General features: G+C 40.7%; 1 protein-coding gene across 3 annotated transcripts in view; it reads left to right on the forward strand.

The window, feature by feature from the left end:
* The window catches only part of gripap1 (GRIP1 associated protein 1), a 59412-nt gene that overhangs the window by 38087 nt on the left and 3972 nt on the right, over positions 1 to 17353 (forward strand). For all 3 annotated transcript variants that reach the window (XM_042408243.1, XM_042408244.1, XM_042408245.1), the window contains 5 exons: positions 410 to 466; positions 701 to 800; positions 6070 to 6200; positions 8217 to 8333; positions 8825 to 8918. In XM_042408243.1, coding sequence (XP_042264177.1) covers positions 410 to 466; positions 701 to 800; positions 6070 to 6200; positions 8217 to 8333; positions 8825 to 8918 — 499 coding nt within the window. The remainder of the gene's footprint in view (positions 1 to 409; positions 467 to 700; positions 801 to 6069; positions 6201 to 8216; positions 8334 to 8824; positions 8919 to 17353) is intronic.

The following is a 17353-nucleotide window of genomic DNA, read 5'->3' on the forward strand; positions in this document are numbered from 1 at the left end:
ACTCTTCTTCTCTGCTTCTGTTGCCGCATGTAGATCAGTTGAATAGTGTGACTCCGTTGGTTGGAACGTGTATTACAGGAAAAAGAACCTTTAACTATAGACAATAAATAAATAAAACACATTTATTTTCCATCAGTGATGCGTAACAGAGTTTGAAGGAACAGACAGATGATTTGGTCTTTACATTTCGAGGACTTGTTGATTAAGACTTTTAGTTTAGTTTATCGTGTCTGTCTTTCATGTCTTTAGTTTTTTATTACTATAACTACACATTCACATGATTTACAGAATCACTGTTATGGTTTTAAAAAGCTGCATCAGCATCACGGTGAAATTATTTTCATAACTGTGGAATTTGTTTAATGTTTTCTACCTTTTTAACTTCTATCAATGTTTCCTCTGTCTGCAGGAGATAAAGGACACCGTGGACGGTCAGAGGATTTTAGAGAAGAAAGGAAGCGCAGCGGTGAGTTAAATGTTTATCTGACTGATGTCAGCAAATACAGAAGACTGCTCTGTCTGTCTGTCTGTGACGGACAGGAGGAGTGGAATTTGAATAGAGATGAGAGAGAGAGAGAGAATATATTTTGCAGAGTAATTTAAGAGCAGCCGTGCATGGAAAATAATAATTAGAAAGTAAATCCCTGACCGTGTGTGTGTGTGTGTGTGTGTGTGTGTGTGTGTGTGTGTGTGTGTGTAGCTGAAGGATTTGAAGCGGCAGCTGCAGCTGGAGAGGAAGCGAGCGGACAAACTGCAGGAGAGACTCCAGGAGATACTGACCAACAGCAAGACCAGGACAGGTACACACACACACATACGTGATGTCACTGTGATGTCACATCATGATGTCATCCCCCGCCCCTGCAGACAGCTCTGACTGTGTCATGGTTTATTTATAGGACTTAAAACATTTTACCAGTTGAACCAGTCAGTTTGGTCATATTCAGTTTTGAGAAGTAAAAGATCCGTGTTATAAGTGTGTTTATGAGTTCATGCTAACATGCTAACATGCTAACTTGTTCAAGGAATCTACATTCGGCTGTTTCAACCGTACATGAACCATCCATTCCTGCTGTTTACCTTCCGATCATCATGACAAAAATAAATTGATGGCCACTGTGATAACGTTCGTAAAATCGTGGCTCATAGTCTTATAAAACTTCTGTGTCTGCTAAACTTTAAAACTTATGGATCTGTTACTCAAAAGTTTGTGTTTCACCATCTTACCAGTATCTGAAATAACAAGTGGAGCCCTAGAACCTTCCTTTACCTCCCTTTAAACCAGTAAATTGTCACTTTAAAGCAGTAAATGGTTCCTTTAAACTCGTGAACTCGTAAACATTCCTTTAATTTCCTGTCTCATTTTACAGGAAATTAAAGGAATGTTTAATTCCTTTAAAAATGTTAAATAAAGGTATGGCTTGAACACCTGTTCAAGCCATACCTGAAGTTAATTGTCAGCTGTTATTGAACCATTAGGAGTACATGCATGGTTTTGGTCTCTTTTGAAAGGTAGCACTCTGGAGTTGTTTCCCCAACAGTCAGAATCACTGTAAGTGTTACTGGCATTGAGTAATAGAAGTTTGAACACACTGAAGTGGAAGGTTTTTATTTCGGCCTGCAGAGGACCTATAGCTGGGATTTACTAGCTGGGACTTTAACTCAATGGGACCACAGCATGGAGCCTCACCTAGTTCAACTTTAATAACAATACCACAGAAAATTAATATTTTACACATGTTTTTCTAAGGATATTTCTAGGCGTCTTGCAAAAAAAAAAAAAGGCCATTTACTAAATAACCCCTGGCTCAGAGTAACTGAGGCATAAACGCATTATAGTGCTTTGTTCCCCTGCTGGAACTAAAGTTTGTGCATATTAAAGAGTCAAAACAAACACTATGGTGGAAAAGCAGTTTGTATAAAAAGTAGCACACAGCAAACTATTTAAATTTACATGATTTCCAGGTTGACGCTCTATAGAAACCACTAAAGCTGCATATGGTCATTTTCAAAATTTCATTGGCTATTTGAAACGTCAGTCACCAGCAGACTCTGTTCCTATTGGCTCAGTCTTTACATGAAAGAAGAGGGACAGGCACCTCCTTTCAACGCAGACTCTCGTTGGCTATTATAGGCTGTAGACAGGATATGGAAGCTCCTATTGGATGAAGTGAGGTGTCAATTGAAACGTCTGAGCGCAGCCGCCATTTTGATACCGATATGTGGCTAATGCATACATGCTAACGCGAGTTATGACGGAGAATACGCTGAAGATTAGGACATCTGCCGGCTAATTTGAAATGATGCAACAGCCGTTTGTGGATATTTACTGATGTAATGATGTGTTTCCTCGGACAGTGTTTCCCTGTTGAGCTGCAGGTGGAAGTATAGTAACAAAAAGAGGAACTTTGGCACTAAAAAGACTGTAACGTTGAAAGATATCTACTTGATTTGACTCATTTGGACGCTGAAGCTTCATATTAGCTTCAGATAAACTTTAAAGACTTTTTTTTGCACAGAAGGAGGACTGTGGATTTTGTCCTCCATCACTTCCATTGTAAGGTCATTATGAAGGGATCTTCTAATGGTCAGTATGAACAGGAGGAATGATTACAGCAAGAAAAACAGCTTTAATGTTCATCTGGGCTCCTGACTGTCGGTTTAAGACAGACTTGAAAAATTGTGAACTTGTCCTTTAATACGTCCATGAAGCTTTAGTTCCTCTAACAGACTCACTAGTGGAAAAACTGTGTTGAAGCAAATTAGAAAACTCATTATTTTACTTTATAAATACAAAGTTAAGAAATGTTCTCTAGCAGATGATTTCTGTTGAACTGTAGTCGTTGTGTTCTTGTGTGAACTGGCTCGTGTCCCGGCCTATCAGACTCCTCTGGCTTATGATTAATTATATTGAGTTGGTGTGCAGCCACAGAACAGAAAAAATGGGGGAACAGTGCTTCTTTTTGCAAAAGCAATAAACAAAACACAACAGGAAAACAGCAGCAGAGCTCAAGAAGTGCGAAGAAGTTGATTCAATGTCCCAACTTTTAGATTTTCAGTGTCTTCTTACCGACAGCGAGTGATAAACGCAAACTCAAGACTTCAAAACGTCACTTTGAAAACCTGTTTGTGAGATGACAGACGTGTTTTATTGCAAGTTATTGATCTGATGTGACACTGAAACCACCAGGAAGAGTATTTAAATCTTCTAAATGGACGACGTTCCCCTTTAAAAGCTCCAGTAAGAAAAGTGTGTGTGTGTGTGTGTGTGTGTGTGTGTGTGTGTGTGTGTGTGTGTGTCCTAAGTGGCCGGGATGTGATTGTAAGGTGGCCTGTGGGTCGGATAAACGGCGGCGTGCTAACCCTGCGTCAGGAGGTTTTGGCTCAGTCCGGACCCTTCTGTTCAATATTTAATGCAGCGCTCTGATTCCCAGAGCTGAGGTGGACACACTGGCGTCTGTGGGCAACACACACACAAACAAATACACACAAATACACACACACACCTGCACAGTCACTTTCTATTTGTCTTGATCAAACTTGATCGGTTTTCCTACTTAATCTTTGTCTTCTGTTGCAGAACTTTTCCTCTTTTTTTTACATTCTTGAGACTTCCTCCTTTTCTTAAACACTCACTCTGTCACTCTGCTTTCACACACACACACACACACACACACACACACACAGAGTGGTGCAGGGCAGTCCTCAGCATCATATATAATCTATGAGCAGTGATGAATGTTTAAAAGGCTTTTCTGCACAAACCTGAGAATCAGACATTTTAAAGTAGGCTACTTATCTTACTGCCCGCTGCCAGCACCCGCCTTAAAGGGACGGTCTGCTACCTTAAAGGGACGGTCCAATGCCTGAAAGGGACGGTCCAATGCCTGAAAGGGACGGTCCAATGCCTTAAAGGGACGGTCCAATGCCTTAAAGGGATGTTCTGCCGCCTTAAAGGGACATTCTGCCACCTTAAAGGGACGGTCCAATGCTTTAAAGGGACGTTCTGCTGCTTTAAAGGGACTCTCTAGTGCATTAAAGGGACGGTCTGCTGCCTTAAAGGGACAGTCCTATGCCTTAAAGGGACAGTCCTATGCCTTAAAGGGACAGTCCTATGCCTTAAAGGGACATTCTGCCACCTTAAAGGGACGGTCCAATGCATTAAAGGGACGTTCTGCCGCCTTAAAGGGACATTCTGCCACCTTAAAGGGACGGTCCAATGCCTTAAAGGGACGTTCTGCTGCTTTAAAGGGACTCTCTAGTGCATTAAAGGGACGGTCTGCTGTATTAAGGGGCAGTTTGTTGTCTTTTATTTATTTATTTATTTTTTGTCAGTGCAAGATAAGTGATTAACATGAGAACACATACGACACGGGACAAGACGAGCAGGAGAAGCAACAGAACCAGACGACAGTGGTTCAGTTTACAACAGTCTGCTGCCTTAAAGGTATAATGTGTAAGAATTGACCATCTGATCCAAACAAATAGGGGTCAGTTTACACATAGCTGGTGCGTCTGATCAGCTGACATGAACAGCTGATGTCTCCCCCGCCAGCTTCTGCAACTGACAACATCGCTGCAACTTTCCAAATAGGCGTTATTTGGATAAACTGACCTGAAAACATGTTAAAACTTAATAAAGTGACGTATTAACAGTCCTATAGTGAAAATGTCAACAGCATTCAGCTGACTCTGCTATTACTGCCGGTGCTGCTGCTTCTTCTTCTCATGTTGGGCAGACTGGACACTACAGTGACTCACTGTCGCCCCCCTCAGGTATAAAGTGGTATTACGAGACAGTACGGGCCGAAGCTAGCTGGTTAGCATGCTAATGCAACATAATACATTCAGGTCTTTGACATAATGTCAAAACTGTTATTTCTTCATTCTGTTGATAATTTTAGTTTATTTGGGAATGTTTTAAGCTTAAATTCTGGCCGATTCTCACACATTAAACCTTTAAAAGGACAGTTTGTTGTCCACTGCTTTAAAGAGTAACTGCACACTGAAATTCTGTCAGCTCCCTCCATCCCCAGCATGTTTAAAAGATGCAACAGACGACTGCACAGGTCGACTGCAGGGGGCGTGGCCTCGTCGTTACACAGTGTGTGACGCGGGAGGTCAGAGGAGTGTTGTAGCTGAGCTAGCGGCTCTGCTGTGTGTGTGTGTGTGTGTGCGTGTGTGTGTGTGTCAGTACGTAGCCGCAGCCCTGCTGTTTATCATGTTAACATTAGCGTCATCAGCTCTGAATATCTTGTCAAACAGCACAGTTAGTTATCAGCAGGCTCTCGTGTTGTGTTTACTGCCACAGAAACAGAATCAATCATTTGGTTATTTGCAGGACTGTGTGAGTAGCAGGACGTCGCCTCTCTGTCTTCTCTTATCAGACTTATTAACGTCAGCAGCAGCTCAGTGTGTGAGACACAAACTGATTAGAGAATTCAACTGAATTTTAAAATCCAAGCAGACAAAAATGAGCTAATTTTAAGCAGAAAATGTATTTATTAACATCATATGTCAACATCAACCTGTGTGATTATGTGTGCAGTGTAAAGAAATGACTGGGTGTGTATTCACTCTTTAAAGGGACGGTCTGCTGCCTTAAAGGGGCGGCTCTGAAGTTCATCCTGAGAGGTTCATTAATGTTTTCACCTGATTTCATAACAGTTGTTGTCTCGATCCATCCAGCATCTTTCTGCTGCTCACAAGACACTAAACTATCATGATGTTCACGTCCACAAATTCATGGATACAATGGATCCAGTGTTCTCGGTTTTATCTGTCATAAATCTCACCAAACAACCAAAATAAATCTTTAATATTCCTGAAAATAAAATTGAAATCAGAAAGAGAAAATACTGCAGCGACGTCTCGGCGGAGGATCAATGTCTCTACAACGTCCCCATCTCACTTCTCTGCTTTACATGATGATGAGACATGATGGACGTCGCTGTGTTTGTGTGACGGATGTGTTGATGTGTTGATGTGTTTGTGTGTTTGTGTGACGTATGTGTTGATGTGTTGATGGTTTTTGTGTGTTGACGTGTCGATGGTTTTTGTGTCTGGCAGGTCTGGAGGAACTGGTTCTGTCAGAGATCAACAGTCCCAGTCGGACTCAGCAGACCGGAGACTCGTCCTCCGTCTCGTCCTTCTCCTACAGAGACATGATGAAGGAGACCCAGCCGACCAATCAGAACAAGGTGGGTGGAGCCTAAAGCAAACAGCGATCAGAGTCAGATCATCATCATCATCATCATCATCATCATCATCATCATCATCTCTCCGTCACAGTGAAGTCGACTCAGATAAATTAAAAACCAATTAATCAGGATTTATTTATTCTGGAGGTTCGTTCTGGACTTCAAGGTCAACTTACTGCTTTTTCTGAAGCTTTCAGCTGCGTCTCCTGATGGATCACATTTAACTTTCAATAACATTTCTCTCTTCTTCATCACTTGAAGGATTAATTGTTAATATTTTTAGAGTTGGACTCAAATCGTTGCATCTCTACTAAAGTGAGTTTTAGTCAACTTCATCTTTTCACATTTTTATTTTTAGTCAGTTTAAGTCAACAAAACTCATTTTAGTTTTGTAATTATCGTCTGGTTTTAATTGATAAAACATTCAAATCCTTCTGACTGATTTCAGTGTGAAAGAACTTCACAGATTATTGACCACAAAGATAAAAATGCAGCGACGTCGTCTCGTCTGACGTCATACATCTTCACATCCTGAGATAAATAATCCAGTAACGTTTTCAGTCACAGACTCGAACACTGTGATAAACATCTGAAATGATTCTTCTCTTAAACTGTTACACACAACCCTTCTACAAACATGTTAAGATTTCATTCAAGTTTTTGTTTTTTTTAGTCAACTGTTATTAAATCAGTAATATGAGTCAGAGATGGATCCATAGTTCTGGTGAAGCTTTATTTTATTTGTACAGATTCATTATATTCAGGTTCAGATATAGTTGTTAATTTGCACATCAGGTAATTTGGTAGAATAGAGGAAATATTAACACTAAACACACTGAGAACACTGAGTCATTTTATATCAGTTAAAGAAACGTCAAGAATCTGATTCCTTAAGATTTTTTGTAAATTAACAACTAGATATAAACCCAAATATAATGAACTGGTATTTACCTACTAAACCAACTTAACACGTTTGTTTTTTCTTATAATTTATATTAAATTCCATCATTTTCTCTGTAAAATGTTTAAAAACTTAAGTGTTAAATATCTGGAAATGACTCAGGAAATTAATATAAAATGAACAGACGAGTAAAACGAAGCTTTACTACGTTTAGTTTCATCAAGTCTGTTTCATCTCATTAAGTTTTTACTTAAATTAACCTAAAAAAGGTTGTTGACAAAACATTTTTTGGTATTTTACAGCTTTCAGCAGCTTCAGACGTCTCTTCTGTTTCCTCAAACATTAAAACATAAAATCATATATTTGTTCTCGTTTTCTCTCCGTCGCTCTGAGCGGCAGCCTGACCTCCGTCTGTCCGTCTCTGTCTCTCCGTTGTTATGACAGCTGTTACCACGGCGATATGCTGACATGGTGATGACACGCTGAACTGTAACTTCCCGTCATCCTCCTCTCCTTCCTCTCTCTCTCTCTCTCTCTCTCTCTCTCTCTCTCTCTCTCTCTCTCTCTTCACTCCTGTTATTGTTTTATTACATTTTAACATTGATTCTCTCACAAGTCTTCATCAACGTCTGCTGCTATTTTTAACTCCGTCACAGTGACGTGTGTGTGTGTGTGTGTGTGTGTGCGTGTGTGTGTGCGTGTGTGTGTGTGTGTATGTGTGTGTGTGTGTGTGTCTATTGATAGAAACGCTGTAAATAGAGCCGACAGCTTCAGTTTACGTTCCTGAATGTTTCTGTCAAAACATGAAACTACAGAGTCCATCGTCAGGTCGGTTTACTGCGGCGGTTCGGTCGTCATTAGCAACAGTGTCACATGACAGAGGAAGGTGTGATGTGTGTTACATCCTGCTGATGAGACGTTTACCATCAAACCGACACTTTTAAAGGATCATTCTGGTGATTTATGTTGTGTTTAAAGCCTGATGTCTCATCTTCCTCTTGTTGTTGTCCAGAAACTATCAGCAGCGGCGGCGGCGGCGGCGGGTGACATGTCCACCGTGTGTTTGTCTCATTAAATAACGTGTCTCTCTGTGTGTCTCTGTGTGTCTCCGTCAGTCGGGAGGAGGCAGCCCTCAGTCTCAGCGTCCCGCCGAGCTCTCAGACGACGAGGTCGGGGAGTTGTTCCAGCGGCTCGCAGAGGTCCAGCAGGAGAAATGGATGCTGGAGGAGAAGGTGAGGAGCCCTCCGTTACCATGACAACCAGGGTTTTAAAGGTCACATGTCCTGTCTGTGTCCCGCCTGTCAAACAATGTCCCAAAAAACCCTTCAGTCGCGTCTCGGTGGTTCTGCTGTCTGGAAGTTTTCACGCTCGGCCGAACGTCAACAGTCAACAGTCAACAGTCAACAGTCGGGTCAACGATGGAAAGTTCAGCTTGTTTCAGAAGAAGTTTTATGTTTTGAGATGAATTATTAACGATCTCTGCAGCGTTCACTGTTTCTGTTTGCAGGGTCACAGCTGCACGTGTTCGCTGATGCTGCAGATATTCATGATTCAGCTGATCGACGATCGCTTAACGTTTGATCATTGATTAGTTGTTTCAGTGGATTCACAAATAATAATAACAAACATCTGTTTCTCTTATGAGACGTTCAATGTTTCACATTTACACGCCGACTGCTGATTGGCTGAACAGCTGAATTAATCTGTTTGTTTTACCTGTCAGGTGAAACATCTGGAGGTGAGCTGCTCGTCCATGGCTGAAGACATCTGCAGGAAGAGCGCCATCATAGAGACATACGTGATGGACAGCCGCATAGGTGACGCACGCACGCACACACACGCATGCACGCACACATGCACACACCGCACGCACACGCACACACAGTAATATTGTTGGTGAAACTTGTTGTGTTCTCCAGAGCTGCTGCAATTAGTTGATTAATTGATCGGCAGAAAATTAATCTGCAACTATTCTTAACAACGTAGTAAACTGAATATAAACTGAATGTAAACTGCTGGTCGGACTAAAGATGTCTGATGACATCATCACCGCGGGCTTTTGGAAATGATGATGTCATCAGGATTAATCAATGATCAAAATAATTGTTAGTTGCAGCGTGAGGACTCGTCGTTACAAACACATCGACCTGCTCATTTAAAGCTGCTCTACAGCCGCCAGACGTCTGTTACAGTCGGACACCAACAGCTGCAGCTTTTCAATCATTCAGTGACGTGTTGACATGTTGTTGTTTACTGACGGAGACGTGTTTCTGTCTCTGTCACAGGAAGATGATGTCATCATTCTTAATCCCACCCACAAAGCTCTGATTGGTCGGTCAGCAGACCAGTTTGAATCTGAACCAATCAGAAGTTTCATATTAACGAGTTTCTGACAGTTTATTCATTTAACATGAAGACGTTTGCTGTTTATTTGTTATTAGTAGTTTTCAGGGATTTTCTTTATTGTTTATATACTTTTTTAAAATATTATATTATTGATCTCTACTTTTGAAGTACATGTTGGTTGTTTGAGTAGAAGTCGGGATAATTCAGCCTCTGATGCTTCAGTTTTAACAGTTTTATTAATATGATAACGAGTCCAAACTGACAGCAGGATGAGTAAAAACTGAGACGTTTGACCTGATTACAGATGTTTTATAAACTTGTTATTTGTATAAACAGTCTAGTTTGATGAGATGATTATTAGACGATGGTTTATAATAAAGATATAAAGATCATCAGTCAGCAGCGTTCACATGGACTCAACAGAGACACGACAACGTGTTGTTGGATCAATGAATACGATCGGTCTTTATTGATGATTTCACTGAAACACTCTTCAGGTGTTTGTGATTATTATTTTCTCTCTTGTTAATAATCTGAACTCTCGTCTCCTTCATGAGTCTCTGATGTTCCAGCGCTGCTAAATATAGAAAAATAACTGCTTTACTGTTTCAGCAGGATGGCGCTACGTGTGTGTGCGTGTGTGTGTGTGTGTGTGTGTGTGTGTGTGTGCGTGTGTGTGTGTGTGTGTGTGTGAGACTGTGTGTGTGTGTGCGTGTGTGCGTGTGTGTGAGACTGTGTGTGTGTGTGCGTGTGTGCGTGTGTGTGTGTGTGTGTGTGAGTGTGTGAGTGTGTGTGTGTGTGTGTGTGTGTGTGTGCGTGTGTGTGAGTGTGTGTGTGTGTTTAAAGTATTTTTAATAACTGTGGAGCAGCTCTTTAAACTATCAGCTGATTTATGTCTCAGTTGAATCGTCTCTTCATCTCTAAATCCGTCTTCACTTCCTCTTTAACGATCACGTGGAAACATTTTTAGAATAAAATCACTGCGTCAGCAGAAAATAACAATGTTTAGTAATCAGAGGAGCACGTTCTGCATGTGAGTCCACATTAACACTTTCATGCTCAGTCAGTGTTTTTATTCCCCTTCAGCCATGAAAAACAATATTTGAACTTGTTTATTCATTAATTTATTAATTAATTATTTTTTTAACATGTGATGACACATTAGAGTTCACTGTGTTGGCTGATGTGCAACTAGACCATCAGTGAATATGTAAGGAAGAGGCTTTTGAATATCTGTCTGCTGTAGTGATCACTGTGCATGAAAGGGTTAAATCAGCTGAATTCATAAACACTTCTTCTTCTTCTTCTTCTCCGTTTTGTTCGTCCGTTCAGACTGAAGCAGCGTTTTTCTCCCTTAAAAACTGAACTTTTCCAAATCGTCCTGCAGAGAGCGTCAGTGTGAAAACACTGGTTTGTAGAAATGCTGTCATATCGCTGACAGAACACAACAACAACAACAACAACAACAACAACAACAACAACGGCGGAGGGTTTCATGTGTGTATCGTCTGCTTTAACAGCTTAGTTATCCACCACCTTCCTCTGATCAAACTGTCGTCTAAATGTCAGGAAGCCGCCGTCAAAATTGTAACAGTAAATCGTTTCTTCTTCGCTGGTTTTCTTTGCTGACTTGCTCATCTGTCCTCTGCACATGCTCAGTAGGAGCAATGTGGACGCAGGTTGTTTTAAAACAGCGTTTTAGAGTTTAGTGTCTGAATGTCGACGTCGTCTGATAGAAACTAAAGCTGAGACGAGTTAATCAGTAAAATATCTTCAACCACAAGACTTTAAAATGTTTAAAACATAAACAGCATCAAGACAAACAAGACATGCAAGAAATACGACAATCACACAAACAACCAAACAAACAACAACAGTATCGTCTGTGTCAGTTCAGAGTGATGATGATAATAAGGTGCAGCGCTGGACGGCGGCGGCGGCGTTGAAGCTTCCTGCAGATCTGATTTGACTGTCAGCTGTGACGTAGTAACGAGTTCAGACTCCACATCGCTACTTCTCACCTGCTAATCTCACAATTTAAAAAAACTTAACAGACAGAAATGAGTAACTAACACGTCTGGAGGCGTCAACATCACTTTGATCCACAGATGTTTCATTAAAACTCAAATCATGACGTCTGTATGTCGTCGACTCCTGAAATACAGAAAGTACAAATCAACAATATGTTTTCACATGAATGGATTATAAATAATAAATAAATGTTCTCATCTCAGGTAAAATAAAGTCTATAAATCTACAGCAGAGCTTCTGAAACATGTGCATCTTAACATAAAACACTGAACTTTAGAACAATGAAATAAAAAGTGTAGCTGAGCAGCTTTAACACCTTCTTCTTCTTCTTCTTCTTCTTCTCTTTCATCCTGCTGCCTCACTTCCTCTCGTCAGTCAGAGATCTGAACTCTTATCTTCTCTCGCCAGGATCTTAGATCTGAAACATGTTGGGATGCTGGCGGATCGATCATGTTGGTTTCTTAGATCCTTTATTTTCTGATCCTTCGCTTCAGATCAGAGACGCCGCGTTTGCTCCAAAGATTTGTGTTTTAGTCGCCGCCGTCTCACAAAGTACAAGACAAAGCGGCTCTGAACTTCCTGTGAGAAGAATCAACATGAGTCTGATTATTCTACTTTATTAGTCGACGTTTCTCCGGCTGTCGACTCTCGTCTCTGTTTACAGGAATCCACTGATTTGATTGGCTGAGAAGCGTCACATGCTACTGGTCTGTGAGATTCCTGTACTGGTGAACCAGTACCGTAAAGGCTGGAAAAGCTGCGCCAGTTAAAATAGAAACTCTAATTCTCTATAATTGATCAGTTATTGATCCTAACAGGACGACGTCTGATCAATCCAATGATCATTGTTATTGTTTACAGCACTCTGTATTAGTGTGTGTTAGTGTGTGTTAGTGTGTGTGTTAGTGTGTGTTAGTGTGTGTGATGTGTGTTAGTGTGTGTGATGTGTGTTAGTGTGTGTTAGTGTGTGTGTTAGTGTGTGTTAGTGTGTGTGTTAGTGTGTGTTAGTGTGTGTTAGTGTGTGTGTTAGTGTGTGTTAGTGTGTGTTAGTGTGTGTGTTAGTGTGTGTTAGTGTGTGTGTTAGTGTGTGTTAGTGTGTGTTAGTGTGTGTGTTAGTGTGTGTGTTAGTGTGTGTTAGTGTGTGTTAGTGTGTGTGTTAGTGTGTGTGTTAGTGTGTGTGTTAGTGTGTGTGTGTTAGTGTGTGTGTTAGTGTGTGTTAGTGTGTGTGTGTTAGTGTGTGTGTTAGTGTGTGTTAGTGTGTGTGTTAGTGTGTGTGTGTTAGTGTGTGTGTGTGTTAGTGTGTGTTAGTGTGTGTGTGTTAGTGTGTGTGTTAGTGTGTGTGTGTTAGTGTGTTTGTGTTAGTGTGTGTGTTAGTGTGTGTGTGTTAGTGTGTTTGTGTTAGTGTGTGTGTTAGTGTGTGTGTTAGTGTGTGTGTGTGTTAGTGTGTGTTAGTGTGTGTGTGTTAGTGTGTGTGTGTGTGTTAGTGTGTGTTAGTGTGTGTGTTAGTGTGTGTTAGTGTGTGTGTTAGTGTGTGTTAGTGTGTGTGTTAGTGTGTGTGTGTGTTAGTGTGTGTGTGTGTTAGTGTGTGTTAGTGTGTGTGTTAGTGTGTGTTAGTGTGTGTGTTAGTGTGTGTGTGTGTTAGTGTGTGTGTGTGTTAGTGTGTGTGTTAGTGTGTGTTTTGTGTCGTACTGATAGTTTCTTCTCTTCGTTCTGTTTTTTCTCTCCTGCTGTTTTTAATTTCATGTGTGACTGGTTGAACCCTCCTCTCTCTCTCCATCCCAGTCCCATTAACACAGTCATAATGGTAAATCTAATGGCCAGTAAAACTGAGAGCTCAGCTGACTGGACTGAGTGTGTGTGTGTGTGTGTGTGTGTGTGTGTGTGTGTGTGTGTGAGTGTTACATTTAGTTGAAACTTATCATGAAAACCTGACTGAGCGCGTCAGAGTTTTTATAACCTGCTGCTGTGTTGCTAGGCAACGCTGTTTGATCTGCGGAGCAGTTGGAGGGTCGGTGCCTTGCTCCAGGGCACATCAGCAGCTCCTCTTCACACTCAGAGTCACTCGTCTGTTGTGAGATTTAAACAAGTGAAAGTGTGAAATAAACCTGAAATAATCAGATGTTTTATATTTGCAGACAATCAGATTAAAGCTGATCAGATCTGAAGCTGATCCAGATCATTGATCATTGATCGTTGATCGTTGATCGTTGATGGTCAGACAGATGTTTTTGTGTCTCTCGTGTATCAGAGTAACATTCGAGTCTCACAGTCAATCATCTGTTTCTCTGAAACATAAAGAAAGTCTTTCAACACTTAACTGCTGTTCAGAAGAGGAGACCTGGATTATTACAATCTGATGCAATAATAATAATAATAATAATAAATTCTACTTTATGTTTATTATTGAGGTGATGCTGCTGCTGCAGTGTGTTTATATTGAGGTCTTCCTCATGTATGTTAACGGACAGAATCATAAATAAATGAACAGGTTGTAAATCTTGATGCAATATTTTTCGATCCAGATGATTTAAAATCTTTAAAGATTCTAAAAATAAGCAGCTGTAAGAGTAAATCTAACAACATTTTACCTTTAACATCTGGATAACATCACTGTCAGCTGCTTCCACAATCATCTTCAATGTTTCCAGCAGTAATAATAATAAAACTTCATACATAACTTTCATTCAAAAAGATGTCAAATGTGACGTAAAAAGACAAAAACAGAACCTGAGTTTGTTTCTGTGAATCTTAATGTTTATAACTTTTAGTGTTTTTAAATTAAAACAAGACAAATAAAATAAAGAGACTTAAAACATAACAGAAAAGATAAAAAAAGACTAATCAGAGATTTAAAAACAAATAAAATACAGTTAATACTGTAGATGAGATTAAAATGTACTCCGATGTAAAAGCAGTTTAACAGAGTTCAGTTGTGTTTTTAATGAAACTTCCTGGTTTATAAAACAGAAACACAAATAAAAAGACTCAAACGCACTGAAACTGATAAATGAGGCGACATCATGTGATGCTCCGACAGAGAACTGCAGGCATCAGATACGAAACACAAACAACAACAACAGATCCGCCCTGTTGTTGTTGTTGTTGTTGTTTACTGCTGCGTTAATGAATGAATGAAGGAGAAATACAGTAAATCATCCGTTGAGTGTTTGATGGTTTTTATTTCTGCTTTACAACGTTAAACACAAATTTCTCTCATTCAGTCAACCTCGCTCTCTCACTCTCTCTCTCTTTGGGCTTTTCTCATTGGTTCTTCACTTGTCAAATCAAAACATGGCGTCAGGGCGGTTTGATGCGCGTTCAGCCGTTTAATGCAACAGGTGAACCTCAGAACGAAGACGTCAGACGCTCTCAGTGTGTTTTGTTTCTGAAACCTGGAACCGAACAGGAAGTTGTTGGTTCAGTTCACAGATTTCAGCTCCGCTCAGCAGCCAGATGTTGTGCAGCTGTAAACCGACCTGCAGGTAAACAGTTACAGGTGTTGAGCTGTTAAATATTTACAGCTCACTCTGCACAGTCAGCAGCCACCGACCTCCGCGTCTCTGCATGTCACATCCAGCTGCTGAGTGACGACGCTCTGAGGGTCGAAGCTTGGTTTTATGTCACAGTTAAGGTTCATTCATTTAAACTTTATTCATACAGGAAGGTCCAATGAAAGCAGAGCGTCCTGTTTCCATGACGACGTGCTGCAGGATGTTTTTACTTTAGGTTCAGGTTAAAGGTTAAAGGTCAGTGGAGGCGTCACGTCAGAGAGGGACAAGAACAGAAAGATGTCTGTGATTCGTTCAATTTAATGAACAGCTGCTGCTGTTGTGTCAGAGTGTGTGTGAGTGTGTGAATGTGTGTGTATGAGTGTGTGAGTGTGTGAGTGTGTTGTAACGTGTTTGGTAATAAAACTGTTTCATTTATAACTCAGCTCCCCCCCCCCTCCTTGTTTCTTCTTCTCCTCTCCTTCCGTTTCCTGTTTCCTCATTTCTACTTTCCTTTCCTCTTTCCTCCTCTCTCGTTTCTTCTTTTGTTCCCTCATTTCCTTTCTTCTTTCCTGTTTCCTCATCTTCTCTCTCATTTCCTCCTTATTTCTTCTCCTCTTCTCTTCTGTTCCCTCCTCTCATTTCCTGTTTCCTCTCATTTCCTGTTTCCTCTCGTTTCCTGTTTCCTCTCTCCTTTCCTCTTCTACCAGCGTCGTCTCAACTTAAAGAACTCTTTCCTAGAAACACTTTGTTCCTCCATCAGTGTCTGGTGTCCTTCTGCGTCCAGCTCAGCAGGTTTCAGAGATAACTTCCCTCCAGTGTGTTTGCTGTTTCAGCAGATTCAGCAAACCTCACAGTGGAGTCCTGAGTAGCGTTCAACAGCAGCTCTGTTTACTGTCGGCGTTCGGTCAACACGGCGTTCATCATCTCATTACAGCGGCTGCTGCAGTGTTACAACATATCAGCTTCTACAGGTTTAAACGTCTGATTACTGAACTCGGTGATGAAGATGAACTCGTTGTTCTACACGGACAGATAAACACTGCAGCTGAACATCTGGCTTCAACTAACAATCATCTCCTCATGGATTCATCCGCAGATTATTATTATTGATACATTTAATTGCTGAGATTCTTTTAAGTTTAATTGTATTCAGAGAAAACATGAAGTGAATTATAGAGGCGGAGTGATTGAAGGTAAAGTCAGTTGAAAGATGTGATGAGATGCAAATTGAAAATGTTTCATCTTAAGCAGCTTTATGAATCTACTTCTTAAACGTAGAGACGAGTTGGAAAATGAGAGAAACAGAAACAACAGAAAGAACCAAAGATTCAGTCTGAACACGAACGATCAAATACATGAAGAAAAAACTGACATGTAGGAAGGTTCAGTGTAAACCGTCTGTGCTGCATCCTGTTACTGTTTTCATGTTTTTCACTGTTAAAGGAAATAAAACTCCTTATTTATCTTCTACTGGTCCTTTATGCAGCCCCTCAGTTCAGCCTCTGTCTGAAACAGGCCGTTTTAGCTTCCTGTCTCTTTAAGGCCCGCCTCCTGATGATGTCATCTTGTCAGGAAATTAAAAAAAAAAAAAAAACTCTAACGAAGCATCAGGGCAGCTGTAACCTGGGCTTCGTCTTACAGGCAGCATTTCTACGTACGTTCACCTCAAGATTTAGAACTTTGACCATGTTTAACATCAGAACAAGATATAAATGACAGAAAATCACTGAAAGCAGAACATTTCCTCTTTAACTGACATGAGACCACAGACTGTAAACAATATGGACGTAGTCAGCGTGACGTCACCAGTTGGTTTGTGAACTGCTGTTTTTAAGCCTCGAGTATAGCAATTCGGCCGTCGCCATGTTTGATTTTTGGAGCCAGAAGTGACCATATTTGGACGACAGGGTGGTGACCACAGCGCTAGCTGCTAGCGTGGTTAGCACAGTACATTTACAATCTATGGTTAACAGTGATAATGCTAATGCTAACTTTCACTAGCGAAAACAGGCCTAAAACCATTTTAAAAAAATTCACTAACTGGAAAAACTGATCATCCGACTCATTGATGGGTCTTTTATTACAACTAAATGCTGAACAAGACTGTTTTTACAACAACAATGTTACAATTAACTTTAGTGAACTGAAAACACGTTGTGAAAGTGCAGCAGCTTCGCCTGTACGCCATGGTTATATTAAGTAAGCAACGTTGTCGCCATAGTAACGCCTTGTCAACTGAGGTAATAAATGAAGAGAGACGTTGGGTCATTTTCTCAGACTTCTATACAATCAGACGTCTTTTTGCAGAGTCGCCCCCTGCTGGCCGATAGAGAGAACGCAGGTTTTCGTCACTTCCGCATTGGCTTCATTTTTCAGCCCCGGAG

This window comes from Thunnus maccoyii, chromosome 4, assembly GCF_910596095.1.
Source record: "Thunnus maccoyii chromosome 4, fThuMac1.1, whole genome shotgun sequence".
NCBI lineage: Eukaryota > Metazoa > Chordata > Actinopteri > Scombriformes > Scombridae > Thunnus > Thunnus maccoyii.